The 22,082-nt window shown below is 45.3% G+C and overlaps 1 protein-coding gene across 1 annotated transcript in view; it reads left to right on the top strand.

Annotated features, from left to right (window-relative positions):
* Window positions 1–22,082, top strand: part of PSMA3 (proteasome 20S subunit alpha 3) — a 175,809-nt gene that overhangs the window by 74,397 nt on the left and 79,330 nt on the right. Inside the window, exon 7 of the mRNA XM_085626129.1 lies at window positions 11,346–11,411. Within this exon, the coding sequence (XP_085482255.1) occupies window positions 11,346–11,411 (66 nt within the window). The remainder of the gene's footprint in view (window positions 1–11,345; window positions 11,412–22,082) is intronic.

The raw sequence follows: 22,082 nt of genomic DNA, 5'->3' as shown, positions 1-22,082 counted from the left end.
AGTATATACAGAGCCACTTTCTCACAATCGTGCAACACTATATTTGGTGCAATGTATAACAAGCATTTGCAATGCAATAGGTCTCGCATTTATGAGAGTTTGAGCTATTGGCATTGTAAAGGATAATAGCTTAAATTGTCGCAAATTCGAGACCTATAGTAGTGGAAATATTTGTTTTTTCCAAGAGCCCCATGACGCGCTTACATGTTAATAGAGGCCAGGCCCCTTTCTTTAGACAAACCGGGTCTAAAGAATGGGGCGCGGCCCCTATTAAAGTAAAAGCGTAGTATGGGGAGCTTTACCAAAAAAGCATTTGTTTGAAAAACAATGCTTGTATGGTGAAAGAGCCCCAAACAGCGCTTTCATTTTAATGGTGGAGATGGCCCTTTCTTTAGACGTGGCTCGTCTAAAGAAAGGGACGTGTCCTTTATTAACATGCAAGCGCGGCATGGGGTGCTTGAAAACAACAAAAATGAGAAAGTGAATAAAGAGCAAAATAATATAAGAAAAATTGAAATGGCCACACTTGGCACTGCAAATAAACCAAAAGCGTGGCCACCCCTGTGGCATGCTGAGCTATAAAAAAATATTCGTTAGGAGAGAACGAGTCCAAAGCAGGCAGGTGAAAACATTTAAACAAAATAGTGCTCGGAGGCTGTAAATAAAGCCTACTGAGTAACAACACATGCTAGAGGGCCAGTCCTTATGGGAGGTTACAAGATGAGACAAGGCTGCCCTAAGGAGGGCCTACGTTGGCTATTGACCAAAGAAGAGCCAGAGTTTACAAAGGACAATGATACAAGACAATGAAAAATATGGATGGAGAGTAGGCGGAGCTTCAAGTCCATACCTGAATACAGCATGCATCTCAGAGCAGCACATGCACTGCTCAAGCTTGACCTAAAAATGTAATGGAGGTCGCCACATCGACAAGTGAATGAATACAAATATCATGGAAAGAATTCAAGTGGTTGCTACTGGCACAGGAGGGCTATACCCCTCTAGAGGAATCCCAGTATCTGAGTTGACAAAGTTGAAGGCTTCAGCAGCCTTTGAATGGGGGGCTCCTTGCCCTCTTCTTAGATCCATTTTGGGAATTATGAGTAAAAAAAATATCTTTTTACTTCAGTGGAGTAAGAGTCGAGCATTTCAAGGGGTAACGACTTCAGACATTCTGCTACTATTTGCGTTCTTTTTCTCAAGGGAGAAATGTAATATTTTAAGCAAAACGTAGAACACAAGAAAGTGCATTGCAATACTAAATGTAAAACAATGTACTAACTGGAGCAACGAGCCTAGTTGAAAAAATTATCACATTAATAATAACTAAACATGAAACGACTGCATTCTTCAAAATGAAGATTTAAGTGGCACCCTGGTGTTCTTGGGCAATACATACCCCTCTGTGAAGAACCCAGCTCCAAAATATTAGATAATACATAATAGGCAGGAAAGTCTGCTTCATATAATAAAGAAATAATTATTCTATCCCCAAGATGGAACGTTTTCTGTGATTGTGTCCAGGTTGTGCCTTTAAAATCTCATCGCAGTTACTTATTTAGCAGGATTGTCTCCGAGGTCAGTGCAGTATCGCATCAAAGCATAGAAAACAGCGGGTGATGCCAAGGACAAATTACGGTACCCGCCACAATTTACAGACCTAGCCCCCAGTTTGAGACAATCTGACTCTACAAAGTAAACAGGATGCACAGCACTTCCTGCAACACAACACTGTTCATTCAAGTGCGAGCCCTGCTGAAGTGAAGATTTTCCCACCTTGGAAAAAAACACTTTAATCACACATTCCTCACTGCTTGTAAGATACGTGAGGTGGTGACTCATAAAAGACATTTCAGCTACTATTTTGTGCGAACTAAACAGGAGGGTGAAAATTTCCAAAGGGACTGAATGAATCGCCTTTATGGTAAAAAAAAATTCCCGTTTTTCAATTCTCTAAAGAGTTGTCTACGTTCTCAAAAGAAGGTTATTACCTCATGTAGTGTTACTGTGCACTTTTAGTTTAAAGTTTATGCTTCTGAAATCAGCTATTCCCAAGCATAAAAATGAATATTGCTTCGTTTCACATTAAAATTGCACACGCCACAAGCTCTCAACATTGCCAGCATACAACACTTTAAAAAAGATTAAAACTTTTTTGTTTTGGCGAAGTGAAACAAGACATACTTCACAGAGCAGTGACGTCACTTTACGTTCACAGGACCTGAAGCTTGAGGAGAAATGTAACGTGTGTCCATTCGTTTCTTTCCCGGTGAATTCAGCACCACAGACCTGCTGGGCGCAGACATGCTGGCAGGGCTGGGGGAGATGCCGGTGCTGCTCAGAAGGTGTAATCACCAGCAGTGAGTGAGCCAGGGGCATGGAGGGGCCCATGCTGGCAGGGCTGGAGGAGATGCCAGCTCTGCTCCGGAGCTGTGGTCCTCAGCAGGGAGTCAGCCAGGGGGCATGGAGGGGCCCATGCTGTCCGGGTTGGGGGGAGATGCCGGCACTGCTCTGGAGGTGTGATCACCAGTCAGCGAGGGGGCATGGAGGGGCCCATGATGGCAGGGCTGGGGGAGATGCCGGCGCTGCACTGGAGGTGTGATCCTCAGCAGGGAGTCAGCCAGGGGGCATGGAGGGGCCCATGATGGCTGGGTTCGTGAAGGGAGCGCTGGCAGCACCTTCATAGCAGCAGCGACGGCGCAGGGCACAGCAGCAGCCCCAGCGCCCGGCCTGACCACGGCCTCAGACACTTGCATAGTCAGTCTGGGGGGTGTCCCAGGGGCACCTGAATGTTATGAAAGTAACGCGCCTCTCTTAAGAGCGCACATTCCGGCCAAACAACATGGAAGAGCGGATAGGAGGGTTGCCCACGGTCCACATCCTGTGATTCTGGACCAAAAACGTAATCGCCCCGTGCCTGAATGTGTAATGTAAATACGGTGCTCATGTAAAGCGCTCCAATACCTGGTCGAGTTCGCGCTATATAAATATGCAACAAAAAAAAATGAGCATTGGGCGCACACGCGCCTCGCGCTTAAAGTTTTTTTTTAAAAAGACAAGCCCGGCGGAGCGTGGCGCGCGCACGCTTGGGGGCGGGGGAGCGGACCCTTTGAAGTGCTCCCAAAAGGCGGATTGCATGGCGGCACGATGCGCGTGCTAGCCTTGCAATCCGCTTTTTGGGAGCACTTTTCAAACCCACTTTCAGTAGTCTCGCTTTGCGATCGCTTACGCGATAGCAAGCCGAGACCTAAAAAGGATGCCATAGATCCTAGAAGGAAGGCTATATGTCTCGCTGTTTGAGTGGAGGTTCACTCCAAGATGGTACATTTGTAGGATGTCCGTCACCCCAAATAATATAGTCTTTGCACTGATGTCAAGATTGATTTTTAAAGGTTAATCTGAAGACCTAGACTGCTTAGCAGGTTTATAGTCGTCACAAAATCATGCTTCACTTATGCTGAAGGAAGCTTTTAACAGCTAGTCACCCAGGCCGTCTTAGAGGGCTGGGACTACTGCCATGCATTTTGAGAATGTGCGTGGAGCAGACTTGAGGCTGAAAGGTTAGACACTGTTTTGATAGTGGGTGTGTTTCCTACTATCAATCAGATTAATGATCTTTGGGGCTTTGCTATTGGGATGTGAAATTATCCATCTTGCAGATCTGTTGTATAGATCTGGAAGAAATGGGGTTACTGGTTGACTGGGATGTGAGCCCTGGTCAAGCAGCAACCACAGTCCTTGTCAGGGTAAGGCAAACACAAACCCCAGATTAACCTGCGCTCAACCTCCTAGTATCTTGGCACAGAGCATTCAGGCTTAACTTAGAGGCAATATGTAAAGTATTTGTGACATTTCAAACAGTTAAACAGTGAAAATACCACACAAATAGTATCCCACACCAGGTTAGACATATTGAGCTGAATGTAATAAATAAAACAAGACCAAAACAAAAATCTTATCAGTAGAACCAGAGTTATGAGTCTTTAAAGATTAAAGTGTAAAAATGGCGCCTAAGAGCATTAATCGCCAGCTGCGGCTATCCGGTCGCGTTGGACTGAGTCAGAGTCAAAAGTTCAGGCTGACTGGGATGGAGAGTGGGTAGGGTTCAATCCCAGATTAATTCTCCTGATATTTTACCTCCTCCGGTTTTGTGCCAGGAGTCCCATTCGCGTTGGGGATGGCCGCTTGAGGCAAGGAGAGGGTCCTGGGCAGTTATCGGTGTGGCGTGAAGAGCAGCTCTGGCATCGCGGACGGTTGGACTAATGCATGGCGTATGCATCCGCTACAGATACTACTATGTGAAAAGATGGTCTGGCGGCAGCTTGTGCTGGATTTCGGTGTGAGAGGCACGGTCTCTGTGTGCACTGACCTGTAGAAAATCGATTTAATAGCCTCTCCAAGAGCCCAGGACTTGAGAGGCACCATCTGGGGGACAGGAACTCGCTGCAGTTGGGTCCATAAGCTGATTAAGGAGCTTTTTAGGTCCTTGAGGTTCAGATCAGAAGGCCAGTAGACTAGCACTTTGAGTCACTCTGGGGTTCTGGACTCAAGATGAAGATGCAAGTCTTCTTCCCTAGGCAGGAGAGTAGCAGGTCAGCACTGCAGGGCAGCAGTTTCTTTAGAGCAGCAGCCCAGCAGAGTGGCAGTCCTTGTAGCAGCACAGCAGTCTTTCTTCCTGGCAGAGTATCCACAGGTCCAGAAGTATACAGAAGAGTTTGTTTGAGGTCTTTTTTTTTTCATACACATGTGTGCCTTTGAAGTGGGAAGAAGCTTCTAGAGGCATGCATTTGAAGTGCACAGGAGCCTTACCTTCCTTGCCCCTAGACTAACTAGAGGAGGTAGCCCTTTGTATGGAGGCAGGGCACAGCCTATGCCCAGTTCCTCCCTCCCATCCTGCCAGTCAAAAAAACACAGACCTGAAAAGGGGAGGTTCATCATTTTGAGTTGGTTTTAAGGTGGTAAGATAGAGCCATAACTGGGCTCAAGCTGCAATTTATGTTGAATCAACTGCAGTACTAATAGTTTGGTTAGAAACTAGAGTTTTCATGCAGCATTTCAAAGAATTTGTTAGTTATAGGATATTGATGGTTATCTTTGTAAATTCTTTTTCCTTTGCACCATTCTCTGAGAATCATCCAGTGAGTCAAGGTCAAATATGGAGAAGAGACAACAAGAGAATATCCAAGTCAGCAGAAGAAAAATAAGTAATGGTATATTTATTAGTGTAACAGAAGAAAGCATTTGAAAATAAGCCAAGAGAATGTGGTAGAATGTCTGTCGGGAGGTGAAGAGAGGTGTCAAAAGTAGAATAATATGGAATAACTCGATGCATACAAGAAGGGAGAGTAGAATGGATAAAAGATCAGCGGTGGCATTCAAATAATGGGAGAGGATGGGAGAAGACATTTTTTTAGTTCAAAGAAGTCCTTCAGTGAGAAGGCAAAGGTGTCATTCATAGAAGGCAATATTGTATATTTTAGTTTCCAAGAAAGAAAAGTAGCAGAGGGACATTTGAAGAAGAGCGAAGAGAACTAGCTTTGTGAGTAGGAGCATATATATATATCTATATCTCAAAACCCCGGCAGTGCGGAGCTTCAGATACGGCGGTCCTGGACGAGCTCCGGCTGCCCTATAAATCACATCAACCGCTTTCCAACCATGCAAGGAAAGAAATCCAGGGGTGCTATTCAAAGTTTATTCCAGGCAAAATAACACCTCACCAACGCGTTTCGCTAGCAAAGCTTGTTCACGGGTGTGGGGTGGGCATCCCTCCTTGTATGTGCACTGCATTACTTACTTGCATATATCAAATTGAGTTTTAACTTCTAGGTGAGCGACGGGGAACCCAAAGTCACCCCCTTCTTGTTTAATTGGGTGAATGAGTAAGTGTATGGCTGTCAGTGAGTGCATGTGTCTGTGATATATCAGTGAGTATCTGAGTATGTGAAATGCAGTATAAGTGAGTGATGGGGTATGTGAGTGACTGTATAGTGAGTGAGTGAATGTGAGAGTGGCTGTATGGGTGAGTGTGTGCTTGTGTCAGTGACTATAGGTGAGTGAATATGTGTTAGTATCTGTATCAGTAAGTAAGTTAGTGTGTCTGTAACTGTATGGGTGAGTGAGTAGCTCTATGGGTGACTGACTCAATGTGTGAATGAGTGTATGAGTGGATTTGTTAGTGGCTGTATGAGTGAGTGGCTGTATGGGTGGGTGAGTGAATGTATGTTTCTGTTCAGTGATGAGTGGTTGTGTAAGCACTGGTATGGGTGTGTGACTGGGTTTGAGAATGCTAGTGTGGAAGTTGGAGTGGGTATATGAAAGGTTATATGGGGGTGTGAGTGGGTGTGTCTGATTCTGTGGATGATGTAATCAGTGATGTCATTTGCAATGTCATGAGTGATGTCACTGACCATGTCATGAGTGATGTAATATGTGAGGTCATAAGCAGTGCATTGCGGGGTGTAAGTCAAAGTTAGCTCAGGTAACTATAACTGCTGATTTTCAGTTGTTTTGTAGGAGTGAAATCTGAGCCTAACTATAATGTCCCTGTAACCTTTTGTTTTTTTTCAGTGAATGTCGAAGGTTTTTTTAATGTTATTTCCTAACTGTAACCTTTGAGAGTGAGTGTGTGTACGTGTCAGAGTGGGTTTGCGAGTGCCTCCATGAGTGTCTCAGTCAGTCTGAGTGAGTGCATGAGTGGGTACATGAATTGCTGAGTGGGTGTTTGAGTCGGAGTGGTTCTGAGTGCCTCTGAGCAGGTCTGTGAGTGGGTGGGAGACCGTGTCAATGATTCTGTAAGTGGGTGCATGAGTGTTTGTCTCTTTACTTTGCCTCTTTTTGCTAGTTGATGGCCTCTATTTTGCCTCTCTGCTCGTTTCTCACCTTTTATCTTGCCTTTTTCTGCTCGTTGCTGGCATTTATTCTGCCCCTTTCTCCTTGTTTCTCACCTTTATTTTGCCTCTTTCTGCTTGTTCCCCCAGGACCAGGATCCCGCTGGCTCCCCGCCTCCTGCAAAGCCGGTATTGCTCTCACGTAAAGGGAGCAGTGCGTGTGAGTTTGCTTCGTGGGAGCTGTCAAAGCTCCTGCCTAATAAAAGCAAACAGCTATGTCCCGTTGCGTGGGCACCCCGGGACATAGCAAGGACCGGCCTGGAAGGTGGCGGTCCCCAGGGCCATTTATGGGACTGAGCGCCCCCTCTCCTTCTTTAAAAGGAAAAAAAGCCCCGGAGAGGTGGTGGTCCCTGGGGCGGGGCAATTGTTTTAATTGCCCCAGGAAGGTGGTTCCGCGGGGCTCCCTCTCCATTATAAAAAAAAAAAAGCCTTGAGGAGGTGGTGGTCCAGCTCTCAGGGAGCCTCTTTATAAAATGTCCCCAGGACCTGGCCCATCTGTGGGCCTTTTTTAAAACATTTTTGCTGCAAATTTCATGGCTATATTGTTGTTTTAGCCTCCAAGGTTTGAGGGTCAGGGTATTCCTGCCCTGCCCCCTTGTCGTTGTCTTCATATTTTGTTTTGAGACTGCTGAAGCAGAGTCACAAGATGGGTGCCAACACTTCCTGGTTGAAGTGTTTGCAGCCAATCAGAGCTCTGCATTTCCCTGCATGAGCTCATTATTATTCGCAAAGTTGTCACAATCCCATATAAACCTATTTGGATTTCTTTAAATTTCTCAAACTACTGAACAAATTTGCCCCAAATAACAACAAGCATTTGCAATGCAATAGGTCTCGCATTTACGCGAGTTTAAGGTATTGGCATTGTAAATGACAATGCCCTTTATTTATGTTTTGGTTTTTGAAATATAAATAAAACGCATTGTCATTTACAATGCCAATACCTTAAACTCGCGTAAATGCGAGACCTATTGCAAATGCTTGTTTTTCATTGGATTGAGCATGGAGCTGTTTGTTTTGACACACCACGTTAAATGATTTGTGATGTTTACCCAAAGGTCTAAGTGCAGTAAAAACAAGAAGGCTGGGCGAGAAGGGAGGGGGGAATGCGAGGAGCCTGAATACAAGTGACGAAAAAAGAGGAGGAGAAGGGAGGAGGGAGATGCGAGCAGAGCATCAAAGGGCTGGGTGAGAAGGGAGGGGGGAATGCAAGGAGCAGAGGAGCAGCTGTGCACGCCATCGTGCATGCAAGCTCTAGGCCAGAAAAACCACGTGGGTAGCACTTTTGAAAACCCACTTACAAAATGTCTCAGAGACAGCTTGCGCTGTCTCAGCGAGACCTAAAAAGTACAATCTGCTTTCTGCCAAATTTGGTGTAATTCTGTCAGACAGTAGACATGTGGAAAGCTCCTATGGAAATTAACATGGGAAATGCAATGTTTTTTCCCCACCTCACCCCGAAATTGTTCTCAGATCCCCATTAGACTTATCACCCTAAATCTTTCAATGTGCAACATGAATCACTAGCACACTTTTTTGGGGGGAAATTTTGTGAGATTTGTCAAACGGCATCAAAGATATACGCAAGTAAAAAAAAAAATGCTTTTCCTATGGAAACATGGTCCTAACTATAACTACCTACTGGCGACTAGGTATGAAGCAAATATATATATATATATATATATATATATATATATATATATATATATATATATATATATATATATATATATATATATATATATATATATATATATATATATATATATTGATGTGAACAAGACCCCGACGGGTCGAAACTCATCATGGCTGTGGTTTGTGAGAGCTGCCAATAAACTACTCACTGCACATACTGGTGGTCCGGGCTCCTGTTCATCGTTATCGTCAATACGAGCGGATATATAGTGAGTTCTGATGACCTTCGAAAGATATTGTGATTAAAGTTCTCTGCATTTGGTGTGGCCATTGTTTGAGCAGCACACCTTGTGCCCTTGTTTGTAAAGATCCGTGTATCATGGATGAACTACATTACTTTCTAGGGTGCCACCAAGTTAGAGTGATAGGGGTCACAAGGCAGGTGAGCAGACTTTCATTGCAGGACAGTACAATAAAGGCATGGACATAGACAGCAAGAGACGAACACGCTTTGCAAATCAAGGGGACTCTGACAATGCACCATGGCAGGAGACAGTCGCATCTCACTAGATCAGGATGGCACCAACACCAAGGCAAGAAGACCCTGATGCAAACACTTAGGCAGAAAGGTGCAACCCTAGACCTCCATACTGCTCCATAAATCAACCCACTTAATAATGCGAATATCACAGGGGTCAAAAAAGGTCTCATCGTTTGCACTTTTGAAAGAACTGAACACGTGACCTACTGATCACATTTATAGCCTTTGTAAAAAGGTCACGGTACCCAAACACCTCCCTGCCTCCCATTCTGAAGATTATCAACATGGAGAAAACCCACTGAAAGCAAACAACAAATATTTTGCTTTGTGAGGTGCGCAAACATAAAATGCTGTTTGAATTATTGATGATGTGTATTTCGCAAACATGTAAAATACTGTTTAAATTATTGATAATGTGTTTTACCAAACACTGTGACATAACATATTTTGGTTTAACAATTTGAACCAGTAGATAGCTTCCATGTCAAGACCTACTTAGCAACATTTTGTTGGGACGAACGTCCTCTGCATGAGTTCTACCATCCTGTCCTTGTACATTTCTGGATAACCATGTGTAATTCTTTTTCCTTAGCCTGACCCTCGTTCATCCCCACAGAGAAACTCTGGTTTAAAGATTCTGAGACATGACAATATATCTCCAGTTTCAAGCTGGCACACAATGCACATCTCCAATTGAGGGTGGGCACAATTCCCTCTACCCAGGCTAAAAGAGAAGGGCAGTGGATGCGGCCATATTGGTTAAGGGGCACAAACCTGTGTGCTTGTTTACCTTTTAGGGACAGCTTACAGGCTCCCTCTGTAAAATCTGTCAGTTTCCCCTGACTGGGGTGCTTTGCCACCATCCCTTACAATACATGCATGAAGTATGTTGAACATTGGTGTTTTTGCAGGGGTGTGATTTTTATGAGGGTGTCTGGAATGAAAATGATAGTCGTGGGACTCCATGTGTGGGCACCTCAAAATCGTAGTCTACTTGTTGTGATGCTTCCCAGAGTGCATCTTGGAGCCTGCCCATTCACAGTGTCCTGTACCCCATCTCAGAAGCGTTTGTCTTTCAGAGTGGGTCAGGTAGAAAACCCTTGAGCCCTTTTAATGCAGTATTACTTTGCCAGATTTAGAGAATACCTCCTCTAGTTTTAGACTGTATTAGAATTAGTCAGTGTTCAAACTGGGAGGCAGCTGAAAATGATTTCGTGGGGGGAGGTTGGAGTCAAGCCACTGGCCAAGAGAATGATCATGCTGAGAACAGTGCTGTGCTTTTAGTATAAACAAAGAGTGGCGGTAAGACACTGCTTAATGGGTCATCAGTATCCTCTTCGTCTCACCCCTATTTCTGATAAAGGATTACGCTGTGGATATTTGAACACCTTGGGAAGACAAGACTGTCTCCAGATTGTTGGCAGTCATGTATTTGATAGCATTTTACAAGGGATAACTGATACATAACTGCAATGTTTGAATTGTTAAATATGTTTAGAGCTGGGGGGGAGGTGATACATTTTATTTAATACATGGGAGTGGAGGGGTGTATTAAATGTTTGAAGACCATTGCTTAGAGTGAACTATTTGATATATTACTTGTAAACTGTGTGCACATTAAATTCATTTTAAGTGAATTCAGTGTTGCATTGAATGATTTGGAAGAAATTGTTAAGTATTGACCCTTCTCTAACATGTTCTGCAGAAAGCACAAATTACCTACAGAGCACAAGTGAGGGATAAGAGAATGATTAGTTTTCATTATGGAGTATCAGTCTCCTTTTTATAGCAGTAGATGTTTGTGGTTCTGGAAAAGTATTGAATGAAAGTGCACAAATTTAAATACTACTATGTTGTAGCCCTTTTTACGTCTTGCCTGACCCAGTGCCTGCGCTGGTCTGGCGAGACATTTTGTGAGGGCTCCAAAAAGTGCTACCAGGCCAGCCTAGAGCTACAGTGCGCGGGCGCGCGTGTCGCGCTTTACCGCGATTACTTTCATGGCTGCTTTCATGTTTGATCGCGATCACTTTCACGGCCGCTTTGATGTTCTCCGTGAGGCTTCAATAGATTGCAGCAGTTAAAACAAGCATTGGCGTAGCCAATAGGTCTCGCTTTTGGGACCTTATAAGTGTTTAGTTATGCAACTGTTGCATGGCTAAACACTTATAAGGTCCCAAAGGCGAGACCTATTGGCTATGCCAATGCTTGTTTTTGTGTTACAAGTGATAACCTTTAATTGTTTAGAAGCACTGTGTGAAATGCTTTTTCATTTCTTTAAGGGCTATTGGGGCTGTTCAGTTGGCAAAGCACGGCAAGCGGCGAAGACAGAGATCGAAAAACTCCAGGTAAAATGGTGTTAATTCTGTATATGTTTTTAAGTCATTACCTATGTGACCATTTTCTGGTATGTATGGTACACATATCAATAACACCACTATTTTATTCCTTCATCTACTTTAAAATTCACATTTAAGGTTGGTCTTCATGAATCTGCCTGCTATCAAACCGGTCCAATACAAATGTGTCTGTTGGATACTCCGTATGCAAGGTGTCACTCCTGAAACTCAGCACCCCTCTTTATCTTGGGCTTGCAGAAGAATTTCTGAGATTGCTCAGATCCGAGGTTCACCTGTTCATTATGTGTATTTAAAATAAAAGAAACAGCATTGTTGTATGCGCCATAATCATCTGAAAGCACTGCAATGTGCTGCATAGGAGCATAAGCTTGCATAGCGCTTCAACACCCTATCAGGGTTACACGCGCTATATAAATGCAAACCTTTTTCCCTTTTCTACCCCTCCCCAACCCTTCTCAATCCAAATAACTGACTAACATATCCAGCACTCAAATTACTTTCATATTTCACTATACTAGTTCTACTCTAATCCTTATGGGTTCCAGAATAGCGTGCTACTCGCCAAAAAAGCGCTTCAAAACCCCATCCGGGGTAGCAAGCACTATATAAATACAAACCTCTTTCCTTCTTCTATCCTGCAGCCTACCCTTCTCTATCCAAATAACTGAATAACATATCCACCACTCAAATTACTTCCTATTTCACTATACTAATTTTCAACACTAATCCTTTATGGGTTCCGGAGTAGCGTGTTACTCGCCAGAAAGCGCTTCAACCCCCATCAGGGGTAACAGGTGCTATATGAATGCAAACCTTTCTTCCCCTTCTATTCCTCCTCTATCTTTCTCACTCCAAATAACTGACTAATATCCACCACTCAAATTACTTTCATATTTCACTATACTAATTCACCACTAATCCTTTAAGGGTTTCTGGAGTAGCGTGCTACTCGCCAAAAAAAAGCACTTCAACACTCCATCAGGGGTAACAAGCGCTATATAAATGCAAACCTTTTTAGGTCGGACCTAGCGCAGCGCACATGTGCTGCTCTAGGAGAGGGCCTCTTGGAATCACTCCAGACTTTCTGAAAACTCATGCGTGTGGCTTTAGATTTTCCACACATTGTATTGAACTTTGCGTGTGGCTTTCAAAACATTAAAGCATGCAATTGGCCAAAAGCGGGTGCATGTCCCACCTTTTTCAGTAAAAGTTTACTTCCATGGCATCCAGCTTGCGGGAGCGAGCAGCGGCGCGCAGGGTGCCATCTGTTGTGATCATGTTTCAAATTAGCGTGGTCACTTTCGTGGCCGCGCTTGTTTACATTTGCCTGTCTATGCTCATTTCCCTGCTACGAAACCTTCATCGGCGCTGCCTTTTTCGGCGCCTGCTGTGCCGCTCTTATCTCCTCGTGCCCATGCCCACACCACCTTACCGCTTCCACAACAGTGCATGCTCGCTCTTTACTCCCGGGGATTTGAACGAGTATCCCATGCTTGTTTTGTATTTTAATCTGCCTCCCATGTATGCATTACCAAGCATGCCGTGGGGCACGGGCCTCAGCAGACCGCGTTCATTAATGGAACTTGATTTCCATGAATGAAAGAGCATTGCGCCTATTATCGAGCCGTATTCTTATGACCTCGGATATAGTTCTGTTGATACCAGGTATTGTTCTCGCTTGTCCTCTCCTGTTATCTAGATCTGTGTACCCATACATCCGGTGGGGGCCTCTGAGGCCAAATATAGCTCCCTCGCGCCACAGGCTCGTTTACACTTATATCCTGAGTTTTAAAAAGAGGAAAGGTGTGCACACCAGTATCAGACCTATAGCATGCTGCTGCTGTACAAAAACACATTTTGTTTCACAGTGAAAGTTGTCAGTGGATACAGGGGGTCTAGGCAAATCAGGACAGGACATTGCTTCTGATAGGCTGACGGGGCTGAGGCAGAGCAAGTCAGAGTTTGTGGTTTATATCCCGCCCTGAGATGTACTGTGCTGTTGTCGCTGTTCTCCCCAGCCCTATTGCATTTTTACAATTAAAGGCCTTCCAGGAAACCATCCCAATTTCCATGTTGGGAATTTTGCTTGTCTTATTTCGGGAGTCCAGTCTTTCCAGGAAAACGCACAAGCGCTTCGAAGCAGGTCGGTTCTCAACGTGCAGTATACACACCTGCTTGCTTATTTCCATAGGCCTTCGCTGGATGATGCAGGTGTGATGTGTGCACCAGAACACTTCGCTGTAGACTCATCGATGCTTATGCCAATGAGCACCTATTCAATTTTTGGCACTTTCTCCTAGCGCCTTGTTTCGCCAGAGTTTGAGCGCTACACAACTGGTAGGGCATACACTACACCCTAAAGCCCTCTTTTCCGAAGATGCGCATGCGGAATAACTGAGTTTTATATTTAACGACCTTGTAGGTTTTTTTTTGTTAATGTTAAAGGCTTCAGTCCTAGAAAAAGGAGCACTGACTGGAAAAACAGACAAGTTGCCACCCATCTTCCGGAACTTTGAAAATGGCAAAGGCATTGGGGTCACACACTCGGAAAGTTGTCCTCCCTTCAAAATGCTTACTGTTTTGCAAAGTTTGGAACACGTAGCACCTTGAGTTTGCACAGCTCACCAAAAGTGTACAAATAAAAGAACTGCTGTACACCACCCAACTCAGAAGGATGAAAGGCCAAGTCCAGGACATCAACCTATGGTCGTCAGTTGACACGCAAATGTCTGCATCAGATGCATTTACTCACTGAGCTTTCTCACATACAAATGCGTGACTTTAAATTACAAAAAAAGCAGTTCTCAGAGATTTATTTTCCGCCTAAAAAGCACAAATCCAAAGACTGTTGGACTGAAAAGTAATTGCCTTTTCTTTTGTTTCGAAAAACAGTCCCACTAAGCATCCTGTTTGGTACTTGCTAAAGAAGGCCTTTTATGATTATCAGCATCACCATCTTTTATAGACTAAGAATTAGCACCCAAACAGTAAACAAAACATGTTCTTAACCCGTTTGGTGCTTGCGTCGGTCAATGGCCGACGCAAGCACTACCTCCCTGGTACTGCGCACGTCCGTTGGCCGTCGCAGCCTCGCCCGGTCTTTAATTATCCCGCACCGCGGGAGAATTTGCGCCGCGGTTAAGGGGTTAAGCATATGCTGTTCCACTTTATAGTTTTTTGTCCCTTTTCAGCCAATGGTTTAATGCACAGCCCCACACCAGCAGCAATTCAAAACCAACGAAGCACCACTTCAGCATCAATACAGCACACCTCAACACAGAACAAAAACAACATCACTTAGCACCAGTTCAGCTACACAACATCGGCATTACTCATCACCAAAACATCGCTAAGCACCTGAGCATCACCTCCACCACTGCTCACAACAACCTCAGCATCACTCCGCACCACTTCAGTATGGCATAAAAATGTGGCATCTCTTAATTCTCCACAAATAACTCTCCACTATTCCTATCTAATTAAAGTACTATTTCACAACATCCACCCTCTTGTTGTTTATATCCCACACCTAACAATAAAAACTATAACAAAAAAAAATTGAAACAAGCAAGGAAAAATTGACAGCATTGCATAAACAGATAAACTAGAACACAATTTTGGTGTAAATTCTGGTTTTTAGTAGGATACTTTTGTTGTATGTAATGTTCTTTAGGTTATACATAAGGTGCTAGAAATGATTAGAACACTTTTTTATTATAACTTATACATTTTCAACATGCTGCACAACATTCACAATGTTCTACAACACATTAAAAACGTTAAAGCCAATAGCTCTATCTAAACACTTACAACGCCCCAAAGGCGAGACCTATTGGCTATGCCAATGTTTGTTTCGTCTTCTATCCTTCCGAATAACTGACTAACCTATCCACCACTTAAATTACTTTCACATTTCACTATACTAATTCAACACTACTCCTTTATATGTCCTGGAGTAGCGTGCTACTCGCCGAAAAAGCGCTTTGAAGCCTTGTCGGGGGTAGTAAGTGTTATTTAAGTGCAATTACAATAATATATATATATATATATATATATAATCTACTGGCGGTCGCCAGTAGATAGTTATAGTTAGGACCCTCTTACCATAGGAAATCCGCAACATTCTATTTTGAATAACTTTGGCGCCGGTCGACGAATCCTCGCAAAATTTTCAAAATAGGTGGGGCGTTGAGCTCCGCTCCTACCCTGAAAGTCTCGGGGGGATTCGTCAAGCGGGGGCTGAGATAAAAGGGGGGTCCCAAAACGCGTTTTTCCCATGCATTTTTCCATAGGACCTTTAGACAGAGCTACAGCCCGAACGGCTGAACAGAATTTAATGAAATTTGGATGAGAGGTAGTCCTCAGGTCAAGGAAGTGCCTTTTGTAGGTTTGGTGTAAATCTGTTCAGTAGATTCTGAGAAAATAGCCTTTAAATCAATATATATATCTGAGCCAGCTTACGGTGCGCTTACGGTGCGCTTATCGTACGCGTACGGTGACGTGCGCGAGCGCGATTCTGATTGGCAGTTAGATCTTAGTAAACATTCGAATCGGTCGAAACCAGGAAGCGGCGGCCGCCATCTCTCTCGCACTCTGACAGGGGGTTGAAAAACAAAGTGCAAAAACATGTAAAGGGGCTGTTTAGACAGCTCCCAAGCACCTAGCCATGTCGAGGGAGTCCCCAACGATCCCCCAAGTGAAAAAAGGCAATTTTAATTTTTTCGAAAATTTCGCCGATTACGCTTACCCTACGCGTACGGTAATAAATAATAATAAAAAAAAAAAATATCCACATTCTCCCCACCCCGTGTGCATATGGTGCCCGAAGTGCACCATTTGTGCAAGGCTTATTACAGCAAAACAAAACATATATTTTACCTGTCACAACGATGCTCATCATATGTCCTCCATGTGCGCACGGTGCGCGAAGCGCATCGTGCGTTCATGGCCCATGTAGCGTAACGTGGGCACGCGGTGCGCGAAGCGCACCGCGTGCTCACTGTGCGCGCACGGTTCGCGAAGCACACCGTGCGCGCACGGAACGAACTGCGTTAAGTGGGCGCGCACGCCACAAATGGCGTAAAGTAACTTAGCATTTAAAAAAACGTACAAATTCACTGAAAAAAACATAGGTTTCACACACGTTATAGTTAGGAATTAGCATTTTAAAAACCTTGCAAATTCACTGAAAAAACCATAGGTTTCACACATGTTATAGTTAGCTGGACATTTTACTGATAAAAAACCAATGAAATTCCCCCGTTATAGTTACTGTAGGCAACTATAACTCACGCGACCGTAATCCTCTGCTGATGACATATGTGTCTTTATGAAAAAAATATATTTGTAATATATGTATAGCTAAAATTTAATGGAAGAAGACATGGGCAAATAAGTGTCTAAATACAGTATTAGCATCAGCAGAGGATTGCGGTCGCGTGAGTTATAGTTGCCTACAGTAACTATAACGGGGGAATTTCATTGGTTTTTTATCAGTAAAATGTCCAGCTAACTATAACATGTGTGAAACCTATGGTTTTTTCAGTGAAAATATATATATATATATAATTATAATCCCCACTCCAAGCAGAAAGAAGAAGGGTCTGACACAGCCAGGACGCATAAAGAGGATTTATTCCAAGGTAGGTTACAACGCTGAATGTAACATTGGGCAGACGCGGTTCAGCTTTCATCAGTGCCTGTTACGATGTTTGGAGCCTCGCACCTTTATTAGTGCAGACCCCCCGCTTACTGACAGACTCGTTTCGCCTTGCGGCTTTTTCGGGAAAAAAAATATATATATTCACTGAAAAAACCATATGTTTTACCGACGTTATAGTTCGGAATTAGCATTTAAAAAACCTTAGAAATTCACTGAAAAAACCATAGGTTTCAGGGATGTTATAGTTAGTTGGACATTTGACTCATATAAAACAAGAGAAATTCGCCCGTTATAGTTAGTTGAGCTAACCATAACTCGCGCGCCTGCAATGCACTGGTGATGACGTCACATATTACATCACTCATGACCTGGTCCGTGACATCACCGAGGACATCACTGATGACATCATCCAGTGAATGTGTGTCTGTAAAGTTTCAATATTTTTCATATATATCTATGCCAAGGTGTATTGAAGAAAGAGTGAATTTACAAGTCCCTGAATGGATTATTTAGTAGGTGCGTGACTGACTGTATAACTGAGTGATTGAACATGTGTTACTGAATGTATGTGTTAGTGACTAAACTGTGTGAAAGTCTGTATTAGTGTCTCAGTTGGTGTATAGGCGGCTGCATGGGTTGTTGAGTAGCTACATGAGTGTCTCTATATGGGTTATTGATTTGTTGTCTGAGTATCTGTATGAGTGCCTGAGTGTCTGTGTGGGTGGGGTGTGTTTGACTCTGCATACATGTCTGAGTGGGTGATTCACTGGTTGTATGGATTCAAAAGTACATCTGGGAAGGGCTGTATGGGTGTTAGTTTGTGTATGGGTGTGTTGGTGAGTGAATGAATGCCTCACTGGTATATGTGTGAGTAACTACATATGTTTTAAGGAAGTATATGTGAGGGTTGGAGTATATAAATGACTATACGTGAGAGTTAGTTATTTGAAGGAGTGGGTGTAGTAAAGTGTCTGCTTGTATCGGTGATTGTATAAGACAGTAAGTGTGTTAGTAGCTGCATAAATAAGTAATGTGGTGTGTGTATAAATAACGCAGTTGGTGTGTATAACTGTGTTCGAGGCATGTGGGCTGCTGAATTCATATCTGTGCATAGATCGCTGCCTAGTGTTGGGTCCGGATGTTTGCACGTTGTTGTCCTGGAAGAGTCTTCGAAGTATCCTGGGATAGGTGACTCCTCCCCTGGACTACAGTGCGCATGGGCATCCTCTCCATCCTCAGATTGTTTTTTTCCGCCATTGGGTTCGGATGTGCTATCTTGACTCAAGTTAGGAAAATCTTTTTTCAGGCCAAAAGGCCTTTAGTTCGCGTCGGTACTGTTCTCGATCGGTATCGATAGTATCTTTGTTAGTTTACTAACTTCCAGAACAAACTTTCGCATCTTACCCGACCGTCGATTCGACATCAACGATGGAATCGAGGACACCATTCAAGAGGTGTCCGGTATGCAATGCGAAATATCCCCACGTTGACGTCCATCCGGTGCAATAAATGCCTTTCACCGGATCACGACGAATCTACATGCATGGCCTGTGCCAGATTTCGATCCAAGAAGACTCTACGGAATCGACGAGCGGCGAGACTCGAGGCGCAGCAAGCGGCACCGGCCCCGGCCGACATCTTCAACGCCGAGACCGAAGATGTCGAAGAAGTGGAGAACCTACCCTCCAGTCCCGTTTCCGAACATGACTCCGGATCGGAAGACGTCGACGAAACACTCTTTCGCAGAGATGAAGACGACACCGAGGTAGGAGACTACAATGAGGCCTTAGGGGCCGAAGAGAGTAGCTCCGGTGACGAGCAAGGCCTACCCGTTCAGACTGAAGAAAGCCCAGTGCAACAGTCTATGGCTCCGGTCGAGGGATCGCCTTCGGGCCTTACCCAAGACCTATCCCGCAGTTCTTCGGGCCCGGCCTCGGACATTCAGCGGCAGCCATTAATGCCCAAAACGGCTGGTTTCCCTTCTTTGAAACCGAAACCGAAAGCTGTATTGGTTCAATTGAAACCGAAACCGAAAGTGGCGCTGGTCGGATCGAGACCCTCCACACCTTCGACGCCAGCAAAACACATCGGCACCGAGCGCACCAAACGAGACTTCGGTGCCGAACTCGAAGCGACCGACGTCGGAGTCGACATAAGGAAAAAGGCCTTCGGTACCACCAAACCTGCTCGGCTCCCGGCACCGACGCAATCGACTCCGACCCCAAAGGTCAAACAGCCTGCTGCGTCTCACACCGCTTCCACGGCAACACCAAAGCCACACTCATCGAAGAAGTCGACGGCCATTCCCGCCCCTCGACTCGATGACCCACCGGCGCCAAAAAAATCCACGACCGCCTCGACAGAACCGGTCGGTGCAAAAGAATCGAGGGCGCTCCAGACGCGACCCATTGCTGCGCAAAGCACCAAAAAGAAAATGGTCCTCCAGGACACGTCGGGCTCCGAACCAATTAAAGCTCCAGCAGCCTCTTCGGCACCAGCCAACATTACTTTTGGCCTGCCACCATCCACGGCCCCGAAACTGTTCCAAATCAGGACACGGGTGACCCATACCACGATCACGCCTGCCGAACGCTCTGCGGAGACGTCTCCATCGCATCTAATCGACGCCGACACCGGCAGGATGATTATCCACAAAAGGAAAATAACTTCGGAGCCGGCTTTGGACTCCTTCAGGATTCCACTTAAAAGAAAGCTGCCTGTGGCTTCAGAACCAGTTCTTTACGAACCTTTCCACTCACCCTACCAGGATCCACAATCCTTCTCTCCCACACACTCCGACACGGATGCGTTGGTGGACTACATGGGTGACCAAGTCCCCTACCCCGGAGACATGGACCCTGACGGCCAACAGGACCCTGATCAAACTTGGGATGACCCTGTGGACCCAGGTGCACCTATGGATGCACAAGACCCGCAACTCTATGGAGCAAAAACATCTCCCACAGAGGACACTGCAGCGTTCAACGCTCTAATTGAACGTGCTGCGGCCAATCATGGGGTGCAACTTCACTCGGACACCGTCGAGGACGACTTTCTTATGGATACTTTCGCATCCTCAGAAAGGAATATAAAAACTCTACCCATGTTGAAGGGTGTCCTCAAACCAGCAAAGGACATCTTCAAGGAACCCACCAGGGCAAGAGTGATAAACCCCAGGATCGACAAGAAATATAGATCAGCGCCTGGGGACCCTACTTACATCAGAGGCCAATTACCTCTAGATTCCATTGTCGTTGCGAATGCTCGCAAGAGGGCACACTCACAAACAGGTGACGCTCCTCCCCCGGACAAATAGTCCAAGGTGTTAGAGACCTCTGGCAAACGGGTTGCCGCCCAGGCAGCCAACATATGGCGCATTGCCAATACTCAAGCACTCCTCGCTCGCTACGATAGAGCGCACTACGACACATTAGAGCAACTACTCCAACATCTCCCTGACCAATACAGAGAAGGTGCAGAGATCCTCATCAGGGAGGGACAGCTCCTCACAAACGCATCCCATCAAGTGTGCGCTGGATGCCGCAGACACAGCTGCCAGGGCCATAAACACTAGCGTCATGCTGCGACGACATGCCTGGTTACGAATCTCCGGATTCAAACCTGAGGTGCAAAACAACATGCTCAACCAGCCTGTCAACCCCGACTATTTATTCGGCCCAGAGGTTGACACCACCCTAGAGAAAATAAAAAAGGACACGGACACTGCAAAGTCCATGGGGGCTCTCCAGACTCAGTCCTTTCGGAGCGGCTCCTTTCGTCGCCCCGAAAATAGAGGAGCAGGTAGGGACAGGGGTCACAGCAAACATACAACAAGGGCAATACACAAACCACCTACGATAAAAACACCCGGGGTGGATATCGTGGCTCCAGTACAAAGGGCAGAGGACGCGGCTACGGCAACACCAGGTCCTCCCCCAAGAACAAGCAGTGACGCCCTCTCCCTTCCTCCCGACCACATAACACCTGTCGGGGGAAGGCTACAAAGGTTCCTGTCCACGTGGAACTCCATCACCACGGACAGGTGGGTCAAAGATATTGTCAAATACGGTTACTGTCTAGAACTAACCTCCACGCCACCCACAATACCTCCAAAAAACCGTCCTATGTCCTCAGAGCACTTAACGCTCTTACAGCAGGAGGTGCAAAGTATGCTTCTAAAAGGCGCAATAGAGGTCGTACCCGTCCACGAGCAAGGTACGGGGGTGTACTCCCTGTACTTTTTAATACCGAAAAAGGACGGGTCACTCAGACCTATATTAGACCTGAGACCCCTAAACAGATACATTCTTTCCGAGCATTTTCACATGCTCACTCTACAGCAAGTCCTCCCGCTGCTCAAGCAGGGAGACTTTCTAGCCACACTGGACCTCAAGGATGCGTACTTCCACATACCCATTCACCCCTCACACAAAAAATACCTCAGGTTCACTGTTCAAGGGCAGCACTACCAATTCAAAGTCCTTCCCTTCGGCGTGACAACGGCACCAAGGGTGTTTACAAAGTGCCTAGCTACTGTGGCGGCACATCTACGGAGGCAGCACATACACGTCTACCCTTACCTGGACGACTGGCTCGTTCAAGCGAAGTCAGCCCAGCAATGTGCCAGCCACATGTCCCGCACCATTCACCTCCTTCACAGTCTGGGGTTCTCACTAAATTACCCAAAATCCCATCTACAGCCCGCACACGTACAACAGTACCTAGGTGCGACTATAGACACTCTGGCGGCCACAGCTCAGCCAAATTTGGTGAGAATCAACAGCATGCAAATGCTGATTTCCAAATTCAAACCACAACACTCCCTTCCCGTGCGAGTGTTCATGCAGTTGATAGGCATGATGGCCTCCTGCATCTTCATAGTCCCCCACGCGAGACTACATATGCGCCCGCTTCAGGAGTGCTTAGCACGTCAGTGGAATCAGGCTCAAGGACAGTTGAAAGACCTAGTGTTGGTGAGCGGTCGGGCATACAACTCT

Source organism: Triturus cristatus, chromosome 9 (genome assembly GCF_964204655.1).
Source record: "Triturus cristatus chromosome 9, aTriCri1.1, whole genome shotgun sequence".
NCBI lineage: Eukaryota > Metazoa > Chordata > Amphibia > Caudata > Salamandridae > Triturus > Triturus cristatus.
Note: the sequence above shows the minus strand (reverse complement) of the source record. Positions and strands in the feature narration are given on the sequence as shown.